The sequence below is a fragment of the Anomaloglossus baeobatrachus genome, chromosome 2 (assembly GCF_048569485.1).
Source record: "Anomaloglossus baeobatrachus isolate aAnoBae1 chromosome 2, aAnoBae1.hap1, whole genome shotgun sequence".
In the NCBI taxonomy this organism is placed as follows: domain Eukaryota; kingdom Metazoa; phylum Chordata; class Amphibia; order Anura; family Aromobatidae; genus Anomaloglossus; species Anomaloglossus baeobatrachus.
In genome coordinates, this window is record NC_134354.1 from 505690607 (window position 1) to 505717308 (window position 26702).

The window sequence follows — 26702 nt, forward strand, 5'->3', positions numbered from 1 at the left end:
AAACAAACATAAACAGAGTGTTGGTTACCTCCACCTCTTCTACCTACACCCCCAAGTCCACTTCCACCTTCTCCTCAACCTGCTCTTGCACTTTGACCTCCACCTCCTGGTTAAAGATTATTTTTTATTCTATTTTATATTATTTTATTTCTATGCTATTTTAAGTCATTTCCCTATTTATATTTGTTTGCAGGGCAATTGTCCTATTCTAACACCCATTTTGCTTACTTTTGCAGCCCCTTAGCACTTACCACAACCATTTTACAGCATAAAAGTTAAGGTCACCATTGACCACTATGGGTTGCTATGTCAAGTTAAGGTACCGAACCAAACGTTTGTTTGGTTTGGCTGAAGCTGGTGAACACGAATATCCATGGGTCCGCTCATCTCTAATCCCTGGTAGACTTACTGGAGCAGTTGAAGTCTTATTGCTCCTGCACCTACTCACTTTCAGCATTGCAGGGATCAGTTATAGTCATCACTCACTCTACAGTGAGTATTCCTTCCTTGTACATTATTTGACAGGCTGTTCTTCAGTGTACAATACGTGTGTACAGCAAGCTGACAAGCAATGTACTGGGGAGTGATTACAATGCGCTCACTATAGAGTAAGCGATAACTGTAACCGCTCCCTGCACTGCCGGGATTACTAAAAGTAAGTAGGTGCAGGAGGAATAAAACTTCATTTTCTTCTTGTAGCCATTGGTCTAGTAAGGCAGCCAGACAAGATTTATATATTTGCAAATAAATAGCATTTCTGGAGCTGTAAGGATCCCTTTAAAGAAAACTATAAGGATTTAGCACTATAAGGTAAAGCCATGTCCATTATGGTGCTGTGATGCTGATTAAATGTATACCTGCATGGAAGGAATCCTAACTTTGATTGTTGAATAATCTTCCTCTAAAGTTTTCATTCAACGATGTCTTCAGTGCATTGGTGTGCATTGGAGCAGGACTTGGGCATCGGGTATTCTTCTCCACCCCTCTGCCTGCCTCTTCTGTTCCTTCTACAGGTCATGGATTATTCAGTGACCTCCCTCTCTTTTGAAATTCTGCGATGCTGCTGCTATCATGACAGTGGGAAGGAGCATACACAGTGTGATTCTGCAGACAGTCTGTCAGTCTTAAATAAAATGGCGCCGGCACATGTGCAGTTCAAGATTTTAGGTCAATTACCACTTCTTTAAGAAGAAATCTCGATCTGCACATGTACCACCCCCAGTGGTACTTTATTGAAAACAGTCTGTAAAATCAATCTGCTCACGGTCTTCAATAAAATGGCACCAGGGTGGTGTATGCGTAGATTGAGATTTTGGACTAATGAAGAGGTCATTGAGCTGAAATCTTCAACTGCGCATCTGCTGCCATTTTTATTGAAGACCTCTTAATCGGCTGCAGAATTAAACTGTGCACGGACCACCCACCACAATGATGGTGGTAGCGGTACGGAAATTCAAAAAGGAGGCAAGTCACTGAATAATTAGTGACCTGTAAAAAGAAACAGAGAAGGCAGGTGGAGAGACAGAGAAGAAAAAGAAGACCTTACCCCCAAGTCCCTCCCTAACGCACACCACTGCACAGAAGATGTCATTAGATGAAAACTTTAGAGGAACATTATTCAACAACCACAAATCAGATTTCTTCAGTACAGTTATTCATTTAATCAGCAGCACAGAGCCACTTTATAGTTTTAAATCCTGCTGTCAGGTTCTCTTTAAATAGTATCTACACTTATCAGTCTTTTTTTTGTCTCCTACTCAGAATAAACGCTTGAAGGTATGTGAACAATGCCACCCAATTCATCAAAGTGATTACGCCAGAATTATGGCATAAATCGCTTTGAACCACAAAGACTATACTGTGGCAGAGCCACAACTAAACCGCCACCAAAGCCACCTCAGCAAAAAGACTGCCATTTTCTTTCTGAAATGGCTTTGCCTAAGAATACTTTGGCGGGTGTGCTGGGAGCATATTAGAAAAGTTGTGTGGACATACCTTAAATCTGTCAACAAAACCTGTCAGCTCTACCTAATAAAGCCTATGGAGAGCGGAAAGGTGTCGAGCCCCGCATTACTTTCAGGTGCAGGTCGCCGCAGGGTCTCCATGGGCTTGGAAATCTTCTGGTCACAGGTAGGTTAACTTCAATGGGGAATTCGTGACGCCACTCTCGGCATTTGCAGTCAGGGGGTGTCCGCCACTGCAGTTTAGGGAATGCCTGGGGCTGATGGCAGATGCAGTCAGTTGTTGTAGCCTCCCGAGAGTGAGGATGGCCCCAGGGCCCAGTGTAAGTGTGTAGTACCACAGGTCGCAGAAGAACACACACAAACAGCAATGTCTTTCAGGGTTTTTACTCACTTTCAGATGGTAGCTGTGAGTCAACCCGGGCGATGCTATGATGAACCAGGAGGAACCAGATATCCCTTCGGCTGATGTAGGGGTGACTGCTGACTCACCTTCCTAGCCCTTCTTGTTTTGAGGTGACCCCGACCTGAAGTCTTGCTGGGATCACCCAGGGAAGTCATATACGCCGTTCTCCCCTTTCTGGCCCGTTTGCAGGCAGCGTGGACCAAGTAATTCTGGCTGCTTGCCTTCTGTCACTTATGGGCCCCTAGGTGCTGCTGTAGCTGTGGACTCTGTGTAGGTTTGGTGAGGCGCATAAAGTGCCCTCACCAGCAGGTTTGGCAGGCCAACTGAAAGGGCTCCTGCTCTGGGGACCTGTACCCCGTGCGGGTCTGGTCTACCAGGCAGTCCCCTTACTCAGCCACCTCTCAGCACGCCGGCCCTAAGTGGTTTTCAGGCGGCCCTGCAAGGTAGCCTTTCTTCCCCGCCAGCAGCCACGAATGGTCCAGTGTCTAGAAGGGCCCTGCTCCACTGCTCTGCCCTCCAGATGCGACTCTTCCTTCTCCTTCTCCTTCGGCTGCCTCTGCACAACTCCCTTTGTTCCCAGTGATACCACCCACCACTAGCTGGGGAGGCGAGGGCCACGCGCCCTCCCTGAGACTGCTCAGGGGTCCCCTCTAGCTGTGTGTGTGTCCCTGGTTACTAGTGGTCCGTGTGTCCACACCCTAGTCAGCTTCTGGGATTACCTGTATTGTAATGACCCAGGTGTGGGTGCAAGAATCAGTGGCACCTGACCAGGTCAGGGGTGCCACATTCCCCCTTAGTTACTAACAGCACATCCTCGGGCTGTAAAGACAAACATTTAAAGTACAAAACATTTAAAACATCATAAAAGCATCATAAAACATACCAGGTACCACTTTTCACCACCCTCCACCCACAAGTCCGTTACCCACCCAAAACCCTCTCAGGAGGCAGGTCACCGGTCCTTTTAGCAAACAGGTCTGGGCCATATGTTTCCCCAGACGTTTCCCCCAATCTTCCTCTCCTGGGGCTGGTGGTTGAAGGCAAGCCCCTCCCCCGTCGAGCCGTGTCTTCGGCCACTTCTGGCAGGAATGTAGAGGTGGCTTTCTCAGTCAGTGTCAGTGTTCCGGGATATCCAGTTTGCTTCTGAAGGATCTTGCCCTTTGTTAACATGGAGTTTTCTGTTCTGTTGCCCTACTTCCTGTTCATCTGTTTAAAAGCCCGCCCCTAAGCTTAGTCTATTTGCTTGAGTATACTGCTTCCTGTCTACTCCTGCTCCACTGCTCTTGTTTCCTGGTTGTTATTTTGGATCCTGGTGAATCACCTGACACCGGCCCTGGACTCCACCTGGTCTCATCGAGCTGTGCCCTCACTGGTCCCAGACTCCATCTGCCATCTCTGGTTTGCGCTTGTGCCCGGTCCATTCCAGTACATATCCACCCTAGGACCCGCGTTCCACATCCCGTTCGGACATTTTTGGAAGATAACCTGTTGCCCTTTCGTGTCCTGGCTGCTGCGCATTTAGGCCTTCTGGGGTGATCGCCAGACAGCCCCTGTATAGGGGTTCGCTCCTGGTGGCCTCCCTGGGGGAGTCCGGTGCGCGGTCTCGGGAATTTTCCTTTGCTCCGAACCTGGCAGGTATATACTATGTATGTGTTCTGTTCTGTGTACATATTGTTGGTTGAATATTATAAAACTTCTTTGCAGCAAGAACCCGTCTCTGGTTGTCATTGCCCTAACGCGATCGAAATCCTCAGTTCAAACAAGTATTACAGCCAGGTTGTTGCTTCTTTGTGGTGGAGAGCCAAGCCCCATAAACGGGCATGCACCCTTGTCGTAGGCGAGCCAGGCCCCATAAACAGGCGTGCTCATGGCTTTGAGAAAGCAGGCGCCATCACAGGCATGCTTCCTGGTGGTGCAGAGTCAGGGCCCATAAACAGGCGTGCTCTGGGTTGATACCTCTGGGGTAACTATAAACACTGCGAGAGTTTGTGGCTATAGCCAGTTTATAGCCTAATAGTCCGTAGTGATATTGCACAAACTAGGTGCAAAGATTTTTGTAAACAAGGTTCTCACATCAGTTCATGTGGGCACATTCTCTTGAACTTTAACGTTGCAAAGACTTCAAAACTGGTCAACTTCTTTACTTTTCTTTATTCTTCTCATTCTGACTTCCTCCTTTCACTGGCGCTTGATGCTGTTTTTGCGCTGTCATCCGAGGCTTCGTCTGGATCTGTATTATCTGTAGTATCTGTAGCTTTGTCTTTATCTATTTTTGTTCCTTTGTCTTGTGGTGTTGACCTTGGGGGATGGGTGGAGACAGCAGGGTTGCAGTAAAGATTCCTGGGGCATTGCACCACATCCAGTGCATACCAGCCGCGTTCACCTTGGTGCTTGGTAAACTCGACTAGGTCTCCCATATGCAAATCCCGGCCACGGTGTCTTCGCGGCAGGTGGGACGGACATCTCTCCTACTGACAAAAATACCTCCTTTACGCCGGGCGCTACAATAAAGCCGTAACCAGTTTTTAGGCTGAACTCCTCCACTACTCCATGGTAGAGAGGACCTCTAACCTGGTGGCGGGCTTTCCTGAGCTTCTGCTTCTCCTCCAAGTCCCGGGCTGTCACATCTTCCTTCTGCCGGTCTGGGGAATGCTGCACAGGGGGTGGTCTCACTCTGGTGCGGTGCCGTGCTCTGCTGGCTGGACTCCTCTTTTCTGCCACCTCGCTGCCTGCGGGCTCCCAGGTGACATACATGCTGGGTATCATGATGGCCAGCGCTTCTTCCTCAGCAGGGGTTTCGGGCTCTCTTCATCCCAGCGGGAGTAAGGCAACATCTCGGCCTCCGGACCTCCCTCAACTCTGCAGGGTGCTGCATCCTCCTCTGGCTGTTCAGGAGTCTGCTCTTCAGCCTCCAAGCCTCTCCTCCCCCTTAGTGCTCTTGAGCATTCCTCCGGCAGCAGCACTACGGATAGACATTGTTCAGCAGGCCAGGGTGGTAGGCTCTCAGCCGCAGAAGTTGCTCGGGCCGCTCCGGGTGAGCACCTGGGGACTATGTACTGGTCCACCAGGTCTTTGGGGTAGCGGGCACTCAGCTCCTTCTTGAGCCTCAGGAACCCTGGGTCTTCTCCCGGCGGGGACGCAGGATCCGGTTCTTCAATCAGCAGCTGGGGTACGGTGGCTGCTTCTGCCTTGCAGGCTGGGATAGACAGTGTTGCGGCTTGGTCTGGTCTGGCCGGACAGGACGCTGTTGCGGCCTGGTCTGGTCTGGTCTGGCTGGGCAGGACGCTGTTGCGGCCTGATCTGGTCTGGCTCGACACTGTTGCAGCCTGGTCTGGCCTGGCTGGACATGGCGTGGCTGCACTCGGCGTCTCAGCAGGAACCGCGGGCTTCGCAGCATGGATCGTGGCAGGCGTCGCCTCCGGGATCGCAGCAGGGATCTTCGCGGGCGTCGCCTCCGGGATCACAGTAGGGATCACAGCGGGCTTGGCAGCATGGTGCACCAAAGGCATCGCAGCGGCCTCCGGTTATAGCAGTGCCGGCAGGGTCAGTGCACTCGAGCGGGCAGGGGCAACATGGGACTCACCCATAGTCATCAGCATCGGGATCTGGGTGGTCGCCGCCCGGTGTGACACTTGCCTCGCAGTCCACCTCTCATAGGACCGAACCACTGCAGCCATCTCCCGGAGCTCGGTGCATCCCTCCTTGATCTGCTACATGACTCGGGCTTCCAGCCGGTCGCAAAACTGGGCAATCTCCCAGTCCCACCAGGCAGCGGAGCCTGGTTCAGGATCACCACGTGCAGACGCCATGCTTCCTGCGTCTTCTCTGCAACCTTCCAGCTTCACTTCCTGCAGCAGACGCCTAACTTCCCGCAGTCTCTGGACAGATCCGCCCCCATCGCTTGCGAGGTCAGAACGCTGCAGGCGTTCTCTGGGTAGCCACACCTCTTCGTGGGTGGTTGCTTCTTCTAGCGCAGGCTGCTGTTGTTTCTTGGCGCGCTTTTCATGGTGGCAATATGGCAGTGTGGCGCCCTGACCTGGTCAGGCAGCTCTGAGTATTGCACCCATGCTGGGGGCAGTACAATACAAGTAATCCAGAAGGCTGACTGAGGTGTGATTACACAGGCGCATAGTAATCAGGTCTCCCACATCTACCTTTCATAGGGAAACCAGGAGGGGGCGTGGCCTCCATGTCCACTCAAGAGGTGTTGTAGAGAGTCTGGTTGCTAAGTTGCGTAGGCAGGCACAGAGGGGAGGGAGTAGTGAGCCAGTTAGTTAGTGCAGCTCAGGGAGAGCAGTCGCAAGAAGCAGACCCTGGAGTCTGTCATGACTCTGACAACGCACGCGCAGTGGCTAACGACAGGGAAGATCAGTCACCTGGTAGTGCCGCCCGAAATCCACCCAAGGCTAGAAAGAGCAGAGGGGTGGCTGAGTACGGGGACTGCCAGGGAGGTACCAGGCCCGCAAGGGGTACAGGTCCCAATGCAGAGATTCACTCAGTTTTCCCTGCCAAACCTGCCGGAGGGGGCATTTCACACCCTCACCATAACACCAGAGTCCACAGCCACGTAGCAAAGAGAGGGCCCATAGCTCACAGGAGGCAAGCAGCCGGAGTGACCTGGTCCAGGCTACAAGCAAACGGGCCGAAACGAGGGGAGAATAGGCATCAGCAACTTCCCTGGGCGACCCCAGCAGGACTACAAGTCGGGGTCACCCCAAAAACGCCAGGGCTAGGAGGGCGAGTCGGTAGTCACCCTCACAAGTCAGCCTGAAGGAGTGCCTGGTTTCCTCTGGTTCATACCAGCTATGCCCGGGTACTCATCCTGCCATCAACTGTGAGTAAAAACCCTGAAAGACTGTCTGGACTGTGCCTGAGTCATTCTGCTACTTGTGGTTCCACACACACTAAAACCGAACCCTGGGGCCTGCCTCACTCTCGGGAGGCCACGACACCCAGCTGCAAACAACACCAGCCCCACACGTCCCCTAACCTGCAGCGGCGGTCCCCTGACCGCAATAATGAGAGTGGCATCACGAAAATTCAAAGAAGATAACTTACCTGGGACCAGACCATCCCACGTGGAGTCCCTGAAGCTAATGCTGCACAACACCTGTGGGGCTTCACAGCGGCGCTTCAAATTTTTCAAACGGACCGCCAAGGCACATGGTCACCTGACTGAACAGGTCTAGTCCTTATCCTGTTTGTGACGCCAGAAATGTGGAGCCCCGCATTACCTTCAGGTGCAGGTCGCCGCAGGGTCTCCACGGGCTTGGACATCTTCTGGTCACAGTTAGGTTAACTTCAATGAGGAATTCGTGACGCCACTCTCGGTATTTGTGGTCAGGGGGTGACCGCCACTGCAGTGTAGGGAACGCCTGGTGCTGATAGTAGATGCAGTCAGTTGTTGTAGCCTCCCAAGAGTGAGGCTGGCCCCAGGGCCCGGTGTAAGTGTGTAGTACCACAGGTCACAGAAGAACTCACACACAAACAGCAATGTCTTTCAGGGTTTTTACTCACTTTCAGATGGTAGCTGTGAGTCAACCCGGGCGATGCTATGATGAACCAGGAGGAACCAGATATCCCTTTGGCTGATGTAGGGGTGACTGCTGACTCGCCTTCCTAGCCCTTCTTGTTTTGAGGTGACCTCGACCTGAAATCTTGCTGGGATCACCCAGGGAGGTCGCATATGCCGTTTCCCCCCTTTCTGGCCCATTTGCGGGCAGCGTGGACCAAGTAATTCTGGCTGCTTGACTTCTGTCACTTATGGGCCCCTCGTTGCTGCTGTAGCTGTGGACTCTGTGTAGGTTTGGTGAGGCGCATAAAGTGCCCTCACCAGCAGGTTTGGCAGGCCAACTGAATGGACCCCTGCTCTAGTGATCTGTACCCCGTGCGGGCCTGGTCTACCAGTCAGTACCCTTATTCAGCCACCTCTTAGCACTCCGCCCTAGGTGGTTTTCAGGCGGCCCTGCAGGGTAGATGTTCTCCCCCGCCAGCAGTCACAAATGGTGCAGTGTCTGGAAGGGCCCTGCTCCACTGCTCTGCCCTCCAGACGCGACTCTTCCACTTCCTTCTCCTTCGGCTGCCTCTGCACAACTCCCTTTGTTCCCAGTGACACCACCCACCACTAGCTGGGGAGGCGAGGACCACGCCCCCTCCCTGAGTCTGCTCAGGGGTCCTCTATAGCTGTGTGTGTGTCCCTGGTTACTAGTGTTCCGTGTGTCCACAACCTAGTTAGCCTTTGGGTTTACCTGTATTGTACTGAGCCAGGCGTGGGTGCAATACTCAATGGCGCCTGACCAGGTCAGGGGCGCCACAAAGGAAAGAAGCTGGAGACAGCAAAAAGGCAAAGAACACAAAGGAAAAATGCTGAGGCTTCTAAAAAAAATTAGAATACATGTCATATGATGACCAGAAATAGTATTTTTGCTCACATACAGACACATGACAGCTAATTCTGGAATGTCACCTGATATACATACTACTGAATGTCACCTGAGCATATTTACACTTTAAAGTAATGTGACATTAATCCAAGGAAGTCCCACATTTAATTTTACACAATTATTAACCTTGCGTTCTCTGTGTAGATTGTGGCTTTTGCTGCTTCCTGCAATATCATCGTTATTTTCCTTACTTGAATTGTATATAAAAACTAAATGTCCCAAAATGAACACAAGATATAAACATAAAAAGCTGCTAACCTAATGCTTCCTATTCAAGTAAGTGTGAGAAAACCCTGCTGTTTTATTCACACCAAATGGCATCTGCAAACTAAAGTCTGACTGTCTGATAGCTGCCATTGACATTGTATTGTGTAGGTTCTGTCGACAATACAAATGTCTGTTTTTTTTTATAAATATTTAGGTAACACTTTATTGGTGCCATCATTCTATATAAATATGAATCAATCAAGCACTTACCCTTTAATTAGGCCCCGTTCGCATTTTCAGGATTAAATAAAGAGTTCACGTAAACAGATCGTTCTAGGATCAGAAGATTTAACCCAACTGCCGAGTCTCCCGACCCAAGCTAACGCCTTTATAACTGCTTATAAAGCATAAAGCAGTTAGTTGAGATTGGAAGACCCAGTTGGGCAAGGTATTCCGATGTCTTACGCGGGTTCTGTTCCTAAAATGTCATCAAATGAACTTGCAGTTTATTTCTTCATCTTATGTACTTGAATGAAACATTGTATAACCTATTTAAATATTCAAGAGAAAATTTTAAACATTGAAGTTTCAGCCTTGTGTTTTGGTCATGGATGCTTTGTTGGAAACACACTTGTATTTGCTCAAACCAGGGGAAATTAGGCTGAAGATGCTCCAAATCTTTACAGTACATATGCTCTGATTTGATGACTCTTGGCACCTGCTAGTAGAGATGAGCAAACCTGAGGTTCGATTTTCGATCCGAACAACTTGAAAAATCAAGATTCGGGGTCTGAATGCTTTACGTGTTACGTGCGAACTTAACTCACACGAGCATCGCTGTGCTCAGGTACGCTTAGTGCTCAGCCCTGTGAGAGCCGCTTGCAGTGTTTAAACGGCTCGTACTGGGGGTAACAACATCGTGATTACATGTAGTGTGCAGCCCAAAAATAGTTTTATAAAGCCCTCCCACCCTTCCTCGGAAGTGATCTGCTTATGGCTGGCTGTATGTGGGCAGAGACTCAAACTGCCAATCAGTTACTAGCTCCGGGGTTCAGGTCGCTCGAGCAGGTGAAGGCTTGGCTCCTTGGCTGCTGGCGAACCGAACCTCCATGGATCCGCTCATCTCTACCTGCTAGATTATTTTCATTTTTTTATATTATCTCATTAGAGAACAGGAGAGAAAGTTATTTATATTCATGTGCATGAACATAGAGAATCACTATGCAAAAAACAGTATATGGTAAGTATGATTGAGCATGTGTGACCAACAGCACTTAGATGATTCCAGACATTGCACGGACTGGTACTTCCTATTTTGCAGTACATGCAAATGGACATACCGCCCATTGTTTTTAAGCCTCCAAATGAACGTCATGATCAACAACATTTAGAAGGTTTTGAGAGGCAGGAAACGCCCGCACACTCCATTGGCAGTGCTGCAACACAATCACAGCACAATCGATGATTGTCATGTCATCTGCCAAGTATGGTGGCCTGTTAGATCCTACCATTGCAGTTCATTGAAACAGTGATCAAAAAGATAAAAGTTAAAGACTAAGGAAAAAAAAGGAAAAGGTAAAAAGAAAAACTATAAATTAAACAACAATAAAAATGTACAAAAATATTTATATTGTTATGTAAAAATGAAATAAACAAAAGTTAAAACATTTGGTATTATTGCTCCCAGAATGACCTATATCTAGAACATTTCAAAAAATGTAACCCTTAGAATGAAATAACAAAAAAGTATAGAAAAAATGATGAATTTTTCATCACACATCAGAACAGAGTAAAAGAGAACACATGTATGGGCATGAACAATGTATTGGGCACTATGTTGACATAAGTGCAGCTTTCCCTAAGCAACATATACTGTGTGCAAGTTAAACACCTATGGAGTCAAAATCATCACTACAACCGTAATGAACTCCCAGAGGATGTAATTTCAAACTTGTAGCTACTTGATGAACAGAATATGTTATTCTAGCTCTTTGGGCTCTGCAAATGGAGCATGCAAACTACTCTAGGAAAATTTGTACCCAAAAAGTCAAATGGCACTCCTTATAAATATATATACAGTATATATAAAACAGAAAAAATGGAAAGAGCACAAAAAACAAAAAATTTTTAGGGTGCAATATTCCCACCTTGCGGATTTTTCAGATCACCATCCATATAAAAGACAAAAAATGGCAGGCAGCATTCCACACTTCTTAGATTACTTGACTTGTATTGGTCACACAATGCACTATGCACCTGTGTGACCAATAAAGGTCAAGCAATCTAAGAATTGTGGAGAGCTGCCTGCCATTTTTTGTCTTTTATACAGTATAAATACACTGTGTGCAGCATTATTAGGCAAATTAGTATTTTGAACACATGATACTTTTTATACATGTTGTCCTACTCCAAGCTGTATAGGCTTGAGAGAAAACTACAAATTAAGTAAATCAGGTGATGTGCATCTGTGCAATGAGGAGAGATGTGGTGTAATGACATCAACACCCTATATAAGGTGTGCTTAATTATTAGGCAACTTCCTTTCCATTGCCAAAATGGGTCAGAAGAAAGATTTGACAGGCTCTGAAAAGTCCAAAATTGTAAGATGTCTTGCAGAGAGATGCAGCAGTCTTGAAATTGCCAAACATTTGAAGTGTGATCACCGAACAATCAAGTGTTTCATGGCAAATAGCCAACAGAGTCGCAAGAAGCGTGTTGGGCAAAAAAGGTGCAAAATAACTGCCCATAAATTGAGGAAAATCAAGTGTGAAGCTGCCAAGATGCCATTTGCCACCAGTTTGGCCATATTTCAAAGCTGCAACGTTACTGGAGTATCAAAAAGCACAAAGTGTGCCGTACTTAGGGACATGGCCAAGGTAAGGAAGGCTGAAAAACAACCACATTTGAACAAGAAACATAAGATAAAATGTCAAGACTAGGCCAACAAGTATCTTAAGGCTATGTGCGCACTGGGAAATGGAATTTTCTTGAGAAAATTCCGCATGCTCTCAAAGATTACCGCACCCGCGGTAAAAAACCGCGGCAAACCGCACCCGAAAACTGCATGCGGTTTGCTGCGGTTTGCTGCGGTTTCACCGCGGTATTGTTCGCGGTATTACCGCGGTTTTGCCGCGTGCGGGTTGGGATGTGCTTTATTGCATTCAATGCAATAAAGCACATTGAAAAAAAAAAAGGCATTTAATTCTGAGATAGTAGATAGATAGACAGAAGAATAGATAAAGGGATAGATAGATAGAGGACAGATCGCTGCATTTCCCACGGTCGGCAGTGAGTTCACATTACCGGCCGTGGGAAATGACCGGTAATTACCTCTGCTGTCTGCTGCATTCATTCAGCGCTGTGTCTGTGACGTCGGAGCTGTGGATTACGCCGGAGCTTTGGTGCGGGAGGGGTTAATAAAATGGTGAACGAGGCTTGTTTGTTTTATTTAAAATAAAGGATTTTTCTGTGTGTTTATTCACTTTACTTATGGGTTGATCATGTCAGCTGTCACATAGACGCTGCCATGATCAAGCCTGGAGTTAATGGCGGTGATCCACCACCATTAACCCCTGCTGCCACTGCTACACGGCGGCAGGAAGAGCCGGGGACACGCCGGTGCTGCCGCATAATGCATGCGACAGTCCCGGGGCAGCTGCGGCTGATATTCTCGGCTGCGGGAGGGTGAGTGAGGCGGGGGACATTAACCCTGCCCCTCTGCCTCCCCAGCCTGAGAATACCGGCCACCGCTGTGTGCTTACCTCGGCTGGATGGTAAATATACAGCGGAGCCCACGTTCTTTGTTTTCTATATTTCCGTTTTCTTTCTATGTGTGTTCTATGTGTCTGTGATGTCTGTGTCTGTGTTCTATGTCTGTGATGTCTGTGTGTGTGATCTGTGTTTACTCTCTGCACGGCTTCCTCTTCCTGTAATGACATCACTTCCCTGCAAAACCGCAGACAGGCGATGTACATTACCGGAGGTAAACCGCGAAATACCGCTGGGAATAACGCAGGAAAACGCAGTGAACCGCACAGAATTTGCTTCCTGCGTTATTCCCTGCGGGATTTCACGATTACATTGGAGTCAATGGAGTGAAATCCCGCAGCTACGTGTGGAAAGAATTGACATGCAATTGTTTTTGCTGCGGGAATCCCGCAGCAAAACATGCAGCTGTCAAATTCCGCCTAGTGCGCACAGGATTTTTTTTGCCCATAGGTTTTGCTGGTGATTCACTGCAGAGATGTTATGAACATTTTCTGCAGCGAAACATGCAGCAAAACCGCAAAAAATCCGTGACAAAATCTGGTAAGTGCACACATAGCCTAAGACTGATTTTTCATAGGTTTTATGCAGGTTAACTATAGGCAAAAAGTGTGAAATAAACATACATGATGTCTGAGTTTCAGAATATGCCTGACCACCATCAGTCCCTGCAGTTTAGTTTAATAGCAGTGTTATAGATAATCATTAATTTTATTATTTATGTAGTATACATACTTTGGCTTTTTCCTATCTTAAACAATAAAGACTATGTACACATCTATAGAGAATTATTTTTTACGTTTTGATTCCTTAAATACAACCCATGGCAAAAAATTATGGAATCACCTTGCTCTGAGGATGTTCATTCAATTGTTTACGTTTGTTTAAAAAAAGCAGATCACAGACATGGCACAAAACTAAAGTCATTTCAAATGTCAACTTTCTGGCTTTAAGAAACCCCATAAAAAAATCATGAAAACATAATGTGCTAGCCATTAACGGGTACTTTTCAAAACCAAACAGGGGGAAAATTTATGGAATCACTCAATTGTGAGGAACAATTATGGAATCATGAAAAACAAACAAAAGAACACTCCAATACATCACTAGTATTTTGTTGCACCACCTCTGGCTGTTACAACAGCTTGCAGTCTCTAAGGCATGGACTTAATGAGTGACAAACAGTACTCGTCATCAATCTGGCTCCAACTTTCTCTGATTGCTGTTCCTAGATCAGCTTTGCAGGTTGGAGCCTTGTCATTGATCATTTTCCTCAACTTCCGCCAAAGATTTTTCAATTGGATTGAGATCCGAACTATTTGAAGACCATGACATTGACCTTATGGGTCTTCTTTTAAGGAATGTTTTCCCAGTTTTTGCTCTATGGCAGGATGCATTATCATCTTGATAAATGATTTAATCATCCCCAAACATCCTTTCAATTGATGGGAAAAGAAAAGTGTCCACAATTTCAATGTAAACTTGGGCATTTATTGAAGATGTAATGACAGCCATCTCCCCAGTGCCTTTACCTGACATGCAGCCCCATATCATCAATGACTGTGGAAATGTACATGTTCTCTTTAGGCAGTCATCTTTTTATTGTTTAGCTTTTCTGTATGTAAATCTCATTTCCTTTCGGCGATTTCTTACAGTTTAGTCACAGACATTGACTCCAGTTTCCTCCCATTCGTTCCTCATTTGTTTTGTTGTGCATTTCTTGTTTTAAAGACATATTGCTTTAAGTTTCCTGTCTTGACACTTTGGTTTCTTCCCTGGTCTACCAGCTTGTTTGCCTCTTAACAACCTTCCTATGTTGTTTGTATTTGGTCCAGATTTTAGACACAGCTGACTGTGAACAACCAACTTCTTTTGCAACATTACGTGATGATTTACCCTCTTTTAAGAGTTTGATAATCATCTCCTTTGTTTCAATTGACATCTCTCGTGTTGGAGCCATGATTCATGTCAGTCCACTTGGTGCAACAGCTGTTGTGAACATCGTCTGTGTGGGTGCTGTTCTGAAGCTCCCTCTGGTGGCCAGGAATGGTAGTTGAGTTAAATCTGAGCCTTTGACTAAGACAGTTGTCTGTGTTAATTGGGAATTGAGGAAGTCCTATTGCAGACAAGTCTGGTCTATATAGGAGAGTACTTTCTGCCCAGCTGATGCCAGTTATAATTGTATATTCCGTGTCTCTGTTCTTGGCCTGTAGATTTGTTCTTCCTTGTATCCCTGAACAAGACTTCTGCAGATAAGTTTAAGTTTTGCCTTGATTTCTTGTTTACAGCTTAGGATGTTGTTTTCCCTTGTTTTGCTGTGTATCTGTTTTCTTGCAGCTGAAGCTTTGTTTCAATTGTGCTGTGAGCATGGTGGTTTTCCCTGTGCTGACTTTCCTGCAGGAAAGGGGATTTTTATCCCTGTCTGATTTGATTATTTGCTCTTCTGTATTTTTGTGTTCTTTTTTGGTATTTTGTCTCTTTCATTATTTACAGGAGTACCTGGTATAGTGGGGTGGTGAGGTTGTATTACCTCCAGGGCCATTTTTACTGTCAGAAGTTTGGTATTTTTCTATAGGGATTTTGCACTGACCACAATCAGTTCCTTTCCTATGCTTTGTATCAAGTTAGTTGGGCCTCGCCTTTGCTAATTCTATTTTTCCTATCTGAGTATTGTGTTTTTCTATATCACCATAATCTTTATATGTGGGGGGCTACCTATTCCTCTGGGGACTACTCTGAGGCAAGATAGATTTCCTCATTTCATTTTGTGAGGTGTAGCTAGTTTTGCAGGCTGTGACGTGGTGTCTAGGTTTTTAGGAACGCTCCACGGCTATTTCTAGTGTTGTCTGATAGTCAGGGGATTGGGGTCAGCCCAGGGTCCAACTACTCTGTTTCTTGGTGTTTTTTCACCAATGGGAGTTTTTTGTAATCTTCCACGGTTACCGGATCATAACAAACAGCTCTCCACGGGGTGATCACTCCTTTTTGAATGCAGACTAACAAGCAGATCTTATTTGATGCAGGTGTTAGTTTTGGGAATGAAAATTTACAGGGTGATTCCATAATTGTTTCCTTATAATTGAGTGATTCCATAATTTTGACCCCTGTTTGGTCTTGAAAAGTAACTGTTACTGGCTAGCACATTATGTTTTCATGATTTTTTTTAGTGTTTCTTAAAGCCAGAAAGTTGCCATTTGAAATGACTTAAGTTTTGTGGCATGTCTGTGATCTGCTCTTTTTAAACAAAAGTAAACAACTGAATGAACATCCTCAGAGCCAGGTGATTCCATAATTATTGCCAGGGGTTGTACAAAGTTAAAGGGTTACTCTGAAAATGAGCTAAAATGGAGTCCCTGATATAATTCAAACTACATCACTTGTCAGTATGGGCTGCCGAATACAGACTAAAACTACCAAGACCTGTGATTCCTCTCAACTGATAATATCTGAATCACACATAGCTCAGTCAACAGCCTGATTTGTGAAAAAATATATCGCTTCCTCACTGAGCACAAAGAGGGATATCTCCAGGTTCATCCTCCTCAAAATGTATTTGTTTTTCAGTTGGATGCAGTTAGTCTCTATGCACTGTTGTAAAGCTGTCAGACTGGAGGACGATGAAGGTATAAATCACCTCATCAAGCCCAACATGGGTTAAAACATTTCTTCAAACATTACAGTGCTGCTTCAAGCTGAGCACTGACTGAGGTTTGTGTGATACAGCGCTTGTCAGTTGATATGAGACAGATGTAGATGTAGAGACTTGGAACTCAAATAGGTGAAATATAATTGCTTTATTGTAGATAAGTTGTAGAACCAGCAAAAGCACAGACATTTCAGTCATACAAGACTTCACCAGTGTGCGTAGACAATGGTAGCGGGGAGAGCAGCGCAAATGGAGTATCCGGCGGTATCCACCGCTGTGCGATATGCCAAGTCTATACATCAAATTGAGACGACTTTGTAACCTACTTGTGCACCATCTCCAGAAGTATCGAGTGTATCCATTCTACTTGATTCTACTTCAGACACAGGCCTGGGGAGCTGTATAACTTCAGTCTGCAACCCACACTGACGTGATTAGAATGGGCTGAAGTTTGAATTATACCAGGGACTTCATTTTATCTCATTCTTTCAGAATGTCTTCCAGCAACTTTTTAAAATCGTGATCATTCAAAATATTTTAACATTTTGCTGCTACAGTTGTCCTTGATCATGCCTTGAATTTTTTTTCAGGGAGAGAAAGAAAATAGGCTAAAACAAAGAACAAATTACTATGAGATAGACACTGTCGATTATAAGCTAGATACATACAGAGCTTACATACAGCCTATATCACCAGAATAGACACTCACACACAAAAAAAATCTGAAACTTGGAACAGACTGCAAATGGCATGCGAGGACATGGAGGTCTGAAAATGAAAGAATGAAGATTGCTGCCTGAAACGTAGTACAATTTTTTTATCTAAAGGTAACCAAAATCATTTCTTTTATATCAAAGATGTCAAAACCTTTAAATTCACATCCACCTAATGCCTTTTTGCCTTTATTTATTCATAAAACATTACGTTACATAAAATACTGTAGTAAGATTTTTTTAATAGAAAATGAAGGACTACACTATTCTAAGACTTAATTCTTTATAGCCATTAATCGCAGAAGAGAGAAAGGGCAATAGATATAACATTTCATTTGACAAACCAGGTTGAGAAGCAAAAGCTTTGGATCGTCTAAAGTTGAAGATATATAGAGAACACATGCACAGAAGCCGGATTGACTATACTCTATTGGAGATAATCAAATCATGTATATGTATGAGCAGCACAAGCAGAATCATCGCTAAGTAATTCAGATCACCTACAAAATAAAGCAGCGAAAAGCATTGACACAAACACATAGTGACAATATCGGTATTGTTTCCTGAATAAAACTGTCCTATATGGTTTACATCTGCCGTCCACTATATCTGAAGATTACAGTTATAAATATTGTAACGTTGCGCCCTGCAACGTGGGGGTTTCACTCGCTTGCAGCGGTGTGAGGTAGCTTCAGCAACACATGTACACAGTCTCTTCATAGAAATTCTGGCAGTTTATTAAAAACACTCAGCATAAACTGCCCTCAAACATAAACAATAAGTCCATAATGGAAGTTTAGCAACTTCCCCACTCTCTGGCTCCTGCCAGCATACAACTCTAGCCAAGGTTCCTTCCAGCACCCAGGGCCCTCTGCAGACCCGTCTGTCTGTCTCTCCTCCTGGAGAGATTCGGCCCTACAGCCCTGGCCTGGCTGCACTCACCTCAGACTCAATATCAGAGCCTTGTGATCAGCCTCCATGCAGGCTGATACACCCAAAGCTCTCGGCTCTGCTCTCGCTTGTTTCCAGTCCACACACTGGACATCTAGAGCCAGTCTCTCTCTAGACTGCCCTAGACACACTTCTTCCAGGTTCAGAGACAGGATTGCTTTAACCCATGGAGCCACACCCACAGGTGGTAAGGAGTGTGTAATCAGCATCACACACCCTTCCATGGCTCTACATGTAATGCAATCCTGTGGAACCACAGGTCCCAGCCAGCTTCACATTGCAGAGCACCCATGCTTCTGCAAAACATACCGGCCCTTTGTAATACAGCCGGTTGATACCTCACAATATATATATATATATATATATTTATATATATATATCTCATGTCAAATCACAGTGCCTAGCACCATAATATCACAATGTTCCTGATCACAGGTGACCATAATTGTCTCACCTGAATCAAAGATATGGTTTTATACTTCAAGACGAAAAAAGCGATTCCAGCATCCAAGTCCATAAGATAAAATCCTCAGTTTATTTGGTATGTATTAAAATAGAAAGTTCAGCAGAAAAACCTAGAAAACAGCTCTGATAGATGGTACGCGTTTTGAACATCTTGTGTTCTTAATCTCAGTCCATGGACAGAGATTAAGAACATACGATGTTCGAAACGCGTACCATCTATCAGACTGTTATCCAGGTTTTTCTGCTGAACTTGCTATTTTAATGCATACCCAATAAACAGAGGATTTTATCTTATGGACTTGGATGCTGGAATCACTTTTTTCTACTTGGAGTTTACAGCCAAGCCGGCTATTTCATCCATGCACCGTCCTCCCCATCTTTGGTCTCCATTCCTATTGGGTGAGCTGGATTTTTTCCTTATCATTTCTTCGTACTAAGGGTTTTATACATGTGTACATACTTTATTGTACATATTATAATTTAGTAATTTCTAGCTCTATAATACAAAGGTTGTCTTCTGCTAGCACTGCAAGCATGGCTCTGCATACTCTACTATGGTATGTATAGATTCAACATCATTTAGCAGCATAGTGATTACTAATGAACATTATATCATGCTTCAATAATGATTATATTGCAGAATAGTAATTCTTGAGAACTTGTACTTATCATCTAAAGCTAGACATGTCATCTGATACAGGACGATGTAGGTACTGAGACGCTGATTCCAGCCATGTATCACTTATATTACTGGCTGCAGGAGTTGTCATAAAATCACAGTTTTTTCTCATGCAAATCTAGCAGAGCACAGAATACTGGGCGCTGAGTAATCCCACCCACATTAGTGATGAGCAGCTCTCTTTGTACACTGTATACTGACAGAAAGCTGCTAATCAGTAGTCGGATGTGGTTGGACCAGGATATAAAAGACATTAAGCCCTCTGGTGCAAATCTCCTGTTGATAAAAGACTGATTTTAATGAAACAGTCAAACACAGCCTACTAAGTGACATATAGCTGTAATCAGAAAAAGTGAAGCACGGTCTAATGGAGCGCTATGGAGGCTACAGGGATGTAAAAGTTCAATGGTTTTTATTAATTCACATAAACAACAACGTGTTTCGAAATAGTGCAATATCTTCGTCAGCTGGATCCACCTGGAAGGCTCCTTTGGATAAACTCCCCGGCTGGAGGAGACCTCGTCCCTGCCTGACACGGCAGCACAAGTGGCTTATCTCCTGGAAGGATCTCCTGGATTCAGTCTCCAACAGCGCAAGTATAATAACACTCAAGTCTTTTACCGGGGTTGTGCGAGGACTGCACAACTTATCAGGTGAGCAAATTTTAACTATTTGTTCTCACACATTTCACTTACATTGCGACCCTACACATGCGCTCCTTGTTTTCATTCTTATCTACATAGCTGTAATCAGGCTCTCAGCCCTTATTTCAGGCTGCTCTCTGATTACATAGCAAAATCTTGCTGACAAATTCCCTTTAACCCTTTTATCACTCAAGACATACCTGTGCAACCTAGTTTGCTTCCCTTCCTTTAATGCAGGCTGATGAGCATGCATGTGCAGTTAACATAATTGAGCCAGACACTCCAATTTGATGAAAAAAAATAGATGGTTTTATTCACAACAGCAAATACTGTAGCTTAATCAAGAAATGACATATGGGTCAAAAGTTAGCTCCCTTTTCTCTGCATTTATTTGCTGACAGTATATCATTTATTATTCCGACCCTATATTTTACTTTTGACCATCCTGCTTTATTCTCTTCTTGTCTATATACACACAGCTAGTTCCTACTGATGAACATCAACAGTTTGACTGAAACGTCTTTTTTTTTTTGTATTGAACTTTTTGCTGCTGTGAATAAAACCATCTATTTTTTTTCAGTGCCTGGCTCAATTATATTAGTACTTATAGAGTTGGACACTACCAGAGCACCCACTTAATATTAGAAGTGCCATGTTTCCTATTACATGTGTAACTAACAAGCGCGAGTGGATCGGAGATCCACATGCACCTGTTAACCCCTTAGATCGGTGGGGTTAGTGCCATTAACCTCCAACATTGGTGCTACCATGACATGATCAAGATCATTTGTCATGAAACCGCGGGGTCAGATGATGATCCCTATGGTATTCATGACTGGAGCTCTGAACAGCAGGAGCGATCGGAGAGTGGGACAAGTAAAATAAACTAAAAATGTAAAAACAAAGTTTTAAAAAATATGAAAAATAAAAAAAAATTAAAATTCAAATCCCTCACCTTTTGTACCATTGAAAATAAAACAATAATAATAAAAAAAATACAAATTTGTTATCGCCACATTCAGAAATGCCTGATCTATCAAAATGTAAAATCAATTAATCTGATCGGTAAAGGTCGTAGTGAGAAAAAAAATCAAAACACCAGAATTACATTTTTTTTTGGTTGCCGCAACATTGCATTAAAATGCACTTAAGCCTGCTTTACACGCTGCAATTAATCGTGCGATTGCATTTGCGTTCGCACCCGCCCCCATCATTTGTGCGGCACGGGCAATTTGTTGCCCGTGTCGCACAATGCTGTAACCCCCGTCACACGTACTTACCTTCCAAACAACCTCGCTGTGGGTGGCGAACATCCACTTCCTGAAGGGGGAGGGACGTTCAGTGTCACAGAGACGTCCCACAGCGGCCGCCCAATAGAAGCAGAGGGGCGGAGATGAGCGGGAAGTAAACATCCCGCCCACCTCCTTCCTTCAGCATTGCCGGCGGGACGCAGGTAAGCTACAGTTCATCATTCCTGGGGTGTCACACGGAGCGATGTGTGCTGCCTCGGGAACAATGAACAACCAGACGTTCAATTTTTAGAAAATGAGCGACGTGTCAACGATGAACGATAAGGTGAGTATTTCAGCTCGTTCCCCGTCGCACGTAGCTGTCACACACTACGATATCACTAACAATGCCGGATGTGTGTCACTTACGACGTGACCCCGCCGACATCTCGTTAGATATATCGTAGCGTGTAAAGCAAGCTTTACATGCAATCAAAAACATCACATCCACACAAAATGGTATAGTTAAAAACATCAACCCAAGATGCAAAAAAATAAGCCATCACTGAACCTCATTTCCCGAAAAATGAGAACGCTACGGGTCTTGGAAAATGGCGACAAAAACGCTATTCTATTTTTCAACAAACTTCAGAAATTTTTTTTTCCCAATTAGATAAAAGTAAAACTATACATTTTTGCTATCTACAAACTCGTAGTTATCTGGGGAATCAAACTGCTGGGTCAGTTTTACTATATAGTGAACTTAGTAAATAAAAAAACAAACAATCATGCAATTGCACTTTTTTTTGCAATATAACTGAATTTGGATTTATTTTCCTGTTTTCCAGTACAATGTGGGGAAAAAGGAATGGTGTCATTCAAAAGTAGAATTCGCCCCACAAAAAACAAGCCCTTACGTGCCTATATTGATAGAAAAATAAAAATGTTTTGGCTCTTGCAGGAAGGGGAGGAAACAACAAAACACAGAAAATTGCCAGGTGGTAAAGGGATTAAATATAGTTTACATGTTAATATGGGATTATTAAGAATTAAAATATGTATACAGTTATCTGTTCTAAAAAAAAATGCGCATTCAAACAGGAGAAGAGAAGGGGTTAACGCCATGCATCAGCCAAATGAAGATGTAGAGTTGTTGATAAATTGATATCTTTTTCATTTCATAGGTCTACGCGTCTATGCGTTACAATTTGTTGACATTCTGGGCCTTAGGAAGAGACTCAAAACGCGTGGCTGATGCGCGGTGTTAACCCCTTCTCTTCTCCTCTTTGAATGCTTATCCACGTGGGGCCGCGACAGCCGCCATTATCTCATGCTTAAACAATGGTTGTGACTTTCACAACCACAGTAGGTGAGTGTATATTCTTTATATATTACTCGTGTCATCTGGTAATACTCTATCAGCACTTCTTTTTTCTAGTGTTAAAACTAAAAATAATGCAAAGAATGCCAACCCATCAATATAGTGTTTCTACTTTGTTTCGTGACGCTAACACTATCACGTAATTTCAGATTAAGATTGGGTTGTTTTGGTTCATGCCCAGACTGATCTCCAGACTGGTTCTTAAAGCTTCAAAGTCTTCATTTGGTGACAAAAAACTACACTGATCCTTTCTTTATGTTTCATGTAACTAGAGAAAAAATAAATCTTCCTAATCATGATAACAAATTGAGAACGAAAAAAATAACTGTCTTAACCCTAGAACGCGCAGCCATAGAAATCTACAATAGAAAACAAGTGACCTAGCAGGTCTGCGAGGCCCCAGGTATGCGTTCTAGGGTTGAAAAACTGGACAAGTTGCTAGGACGTAGTTGATAAATGATGATAGAAATGTGGAAGTTCATCGATGGATCTTACATTAACTTAGGCGGGCTTTGCACACTACAACATTGCAGGTGCGATATCGGTGGGGTCAAATCGAAAATGAAGCACATCCGGCATCGCAGTCGATATCGTAGTGTGTAAATCCTTTATGATACGATTAACGAGTGCAAAAGCGTCGTTATCGTATCATCGGTTTAGGGTTCGACATTTCCATAATTTGGCAGCAGCGACAGGTACGATGTTGTTCTTCGTTCCTGCGACAGCACACATCGCTGTGTGAGAAGCCGCAGGAGCGAGGAACATCTCCTACCTGCATCACTGAGGCTCACGCCGGCTCTGCGGAAGTAAGGAGGGGGGGCGGGATGTTTACGTCCCGCTCATCTCCGCCCCTCCGCTTCTATTGGTCGCCTGCCATGTGACGTCGTTGTGACGCCGCACGACCCGCCCCCTTAGGAAGGAGGCGGGTCGCCGGCCAGAGCGACGTCGCAGGGCAGGTGAGTGCATGTGAAGCTGCCGTAGCGATAATGTTCGCTACGGCTGCAATCACAAGATATCGCTGCTGCGACGGGGGCGGGGACTATCACACTCGACATCGCAGCATCGGCTTGCGATGTCGTAGTGTGCAAAGCCCGCCTTAGTGTGTTATTCTCTCTTGTATCAAAAGGAGTCGTATTCTTCTCTATACTCTTTTCTTGTTTTTGAAGTTCTCCTTGAGGATCATATTGTAAAGGTCTTTAACACGGTGTTAGTGTTTGTTTTTATGTTTGTTTTACTTTTTACTACAATGTGAATCAATACAACTTAGTAAAATGGAAACCCCAACAGAATAATGAATGATACAAAGAGAGAAATTTCATAAGTATCTATTTTAGTATTTCATATCATCTCTTTTTGAAGTTCAGCTTCTCTGAACAAAGAATATTTTTTACCTGACGCTCAGACTTTTATCTGACATTCAGGAACCGTTAATAGACTGGAGCGTTAGAGAAATTCACATATTGACAGATCTGTATTCCCAGTACAAAACATACCTACTACCCCTGCTTTAGCAGTCTGAATTCCATCTATTTCAACAGCTTCAGTGCCATCTGCGGAAACTGGTGGGTTGCCACATTGATATTGCTGTTCTCCGTCTTCCACAACAAATGAGATTACACCTAATAACAAGTGAATACCAGATGTTGTATTAATAGGTAAAGTTGTATATGAAGTGTATTTTCAAACTATAGTAGAAATGAAACTTTTATGAAGGTTGTAGTCTAATATCATAAGAATGAATATACTCTGTATTATCTCCCCTAAGACATCCCAGTTGTGAGCGTCTGCACCATATTCGCACAGAGACCATAGAGACAAAGAGAAAAAGATTCTGCCGTTATTGACGATCTTCTTTTCAGAAAAGAATGACTATTTTTCAATGGTAAAAAGTAGAAAATGTGCTTTATTACCTTTATTAAGAAACATAAAATATTACCTAGCAGCAGCCTAATATGTTTAATTGTGAATCATCCACAAGATGAAAAAAACATATTACAATCAAGAGAAATCAGACTCGTCTCATTTTAGAGAAACATAAAATCCATTTGACATTCCCTTGTTGTTATCCATTTTCTAAGGCTTGTATGGACATAAATAAATTCTAATACTCGTCAATATAATTGATGCCACACTTGTAGAAGATCTCATTACCTTGGAACAATCCACGTTTCCATGGTGATACAGTCAGAGTGTACGGCGATGATGTACCAGGCTTAACGGTTAATGTTTGGGATCCGCCAATGATTGGAATGTCTGACACCACCTTTAATTAAGTGAATTAAAAAGGTATAAATAGCGGTTGTAGAATAAAACTGCATACTGTTTTAAATTAAATACCACCATCATTTTCTGCCATTAGCAGAGAGAAGGGCTGAACAAGAAACAGGCATCAGCGGATTAGGCAAACATCATTAGGTTTTTAACCCTTCATGCTGCATAAAGGAAGAAGAGTTTGCTGGATAAAATAAAAAGAGAGCTGTGAAAACATCCACATACCATTCCTGCTCATCTTAAAATAATAATATCCGGTTCAGAGATGAAACTATAATTCAGCAAACTGCCTTTATATGGGCCTTGTCATCTCAACAAACCCTTTTAAATGCCTTCCCTCTTCAGGGACCCTCTGTATGAGCCATGGCCACTAACAAACAAAGGCAATGGTAGACCTAATCCTTCTATCTTTTTAGTGGTCACATGCCACACTACATTTTCCCTTGTAGAAGTCACTGCAGTGGAAATGAGCCGCTGATGGCAACTTTTGGTAAAAGCTGGTTGTTGATGATCCTGGCAGCTAAATCAATAAGTGATCAAGTGATTGTCATAGAGACTCTCAAATTAAATGGCATGTTTGTAATACTGTTGAGAAACATACCTTAGTTGTTTTAAAGGGAAGGTGCCGTGTGTTTTATTTTTGTATTAATAATAGTGAATATGAAATCAAGTATTTTTAATACAAAATTAAACTCACTGTATAATTAGTTTTTATTTAATTCTAGTTTTACTGAAGCACTGGGGGCTGCCATCATGGATTTGCTGTGTGTAACGACAGTCACCTCCTTTATGGCAGCCCCTGTGCATTCACTCTGATAGTCGGACTCCGATTCTATACTTAATACAGGAAAGCTCCCTGCTGTGACCTGGATGTGCCCCCTGGGCTGTTCAGATCACAGAAGAAGGAGGAGATTGGCGCCAACTTTGTGGAGCTCACACACAGCATATGCTGTGTACTGCACTTTCCCCCTGTCACCTGTTCGGGATGTATGAGTACCGACACCCCTTCCCCTCCACCACTGCTACCGTCTCCAATGACACCCCCCGCTCTTCCCCCCCGGCCTGTCGCCTGTCGGCCTGTGTGAGTACTGGCGACCCTCCCCCCGCCGCTACCGTCTCCAATGACACCCCCCGTTCTACCCCCCAGCCTGTCACCTGTCAGCCTGTATGAGTACCGGCGCCCCTCCCCCCGCTGCTGCTACCATCTCGAATACTCCAATAACACCCCCACTCTCCCCACCATGACGACGGCGCTACCCTCCCCACCTCACCTTGCTGCAGCCGCCCTCATGCTGGGTGCTCGGTCCCACACACAGTATATACACTGAGTACACACAGTATATACACACTGTACACATGGTATATAGTATATACACACGCTGCACAGTGCCGGCACCAAGAACAGCTGGTAGCAGGGGTGCGGGATGTTAAAGCCTGACTGATCAGACATTGATGACCTATCTAATAATAGAATATCAATGTAAAACTAGTTGACAAACTCTTTAATACTTTACTTTTTTAACACAGGTAATATATCCATTATTAGGGATCTATATAAGGACCATATACAATGCTGAGGTTAGTGATTTGATTATTTTGTAATCTGTTCAAAAGATGAGTTAGTGATTGAAAGTTTGAAAAATATCTTGGCGCCACCAACAGAATGAAAAAAATACAAACTATTATTATTTAATTATTTTATAATCAGTTGAAAAACATAACTAACAAAATGTTGGTAATGCATGTCATAAGCCTCATGGTGACTTAATCAATTTGTAAGTAGTAATAATATATTCCTATTGTCTTAAGGCCCAGTCACACTAAACAACATCGCTAGCAACATCGCTAGCAACATCGCTAGCAACATCGCTGCTAACGAACAACTTTTGTGACGTAGCAGCGATGTTGCTAGCAATGTTGCTGTGTGTGACATCCAGCAAC

At 44.3% G+C, this 26702-nt stretch overlaps 1 protein-coding gene across 1 annotated transcript in view; it reads right to left on the bottom strand.

Moving 5' to 3' along the window:
- Window positions 1–26702, bottom strand: part of CFAP47 (cilia and flagella associated protein 47) — a 1094449-nt gene that overhangs the window by 494141 nt on the left and 573606 nt on the right. The window contains 2 exon segments of the mRNA XM_075333814.1: window positions 23984–24109; window positions 24642–24753. Of these exon segments, the coding sequence (XP_075189929.1) occupies window positions 23984–24109; window positions 24642–24753 (238 nt within the window).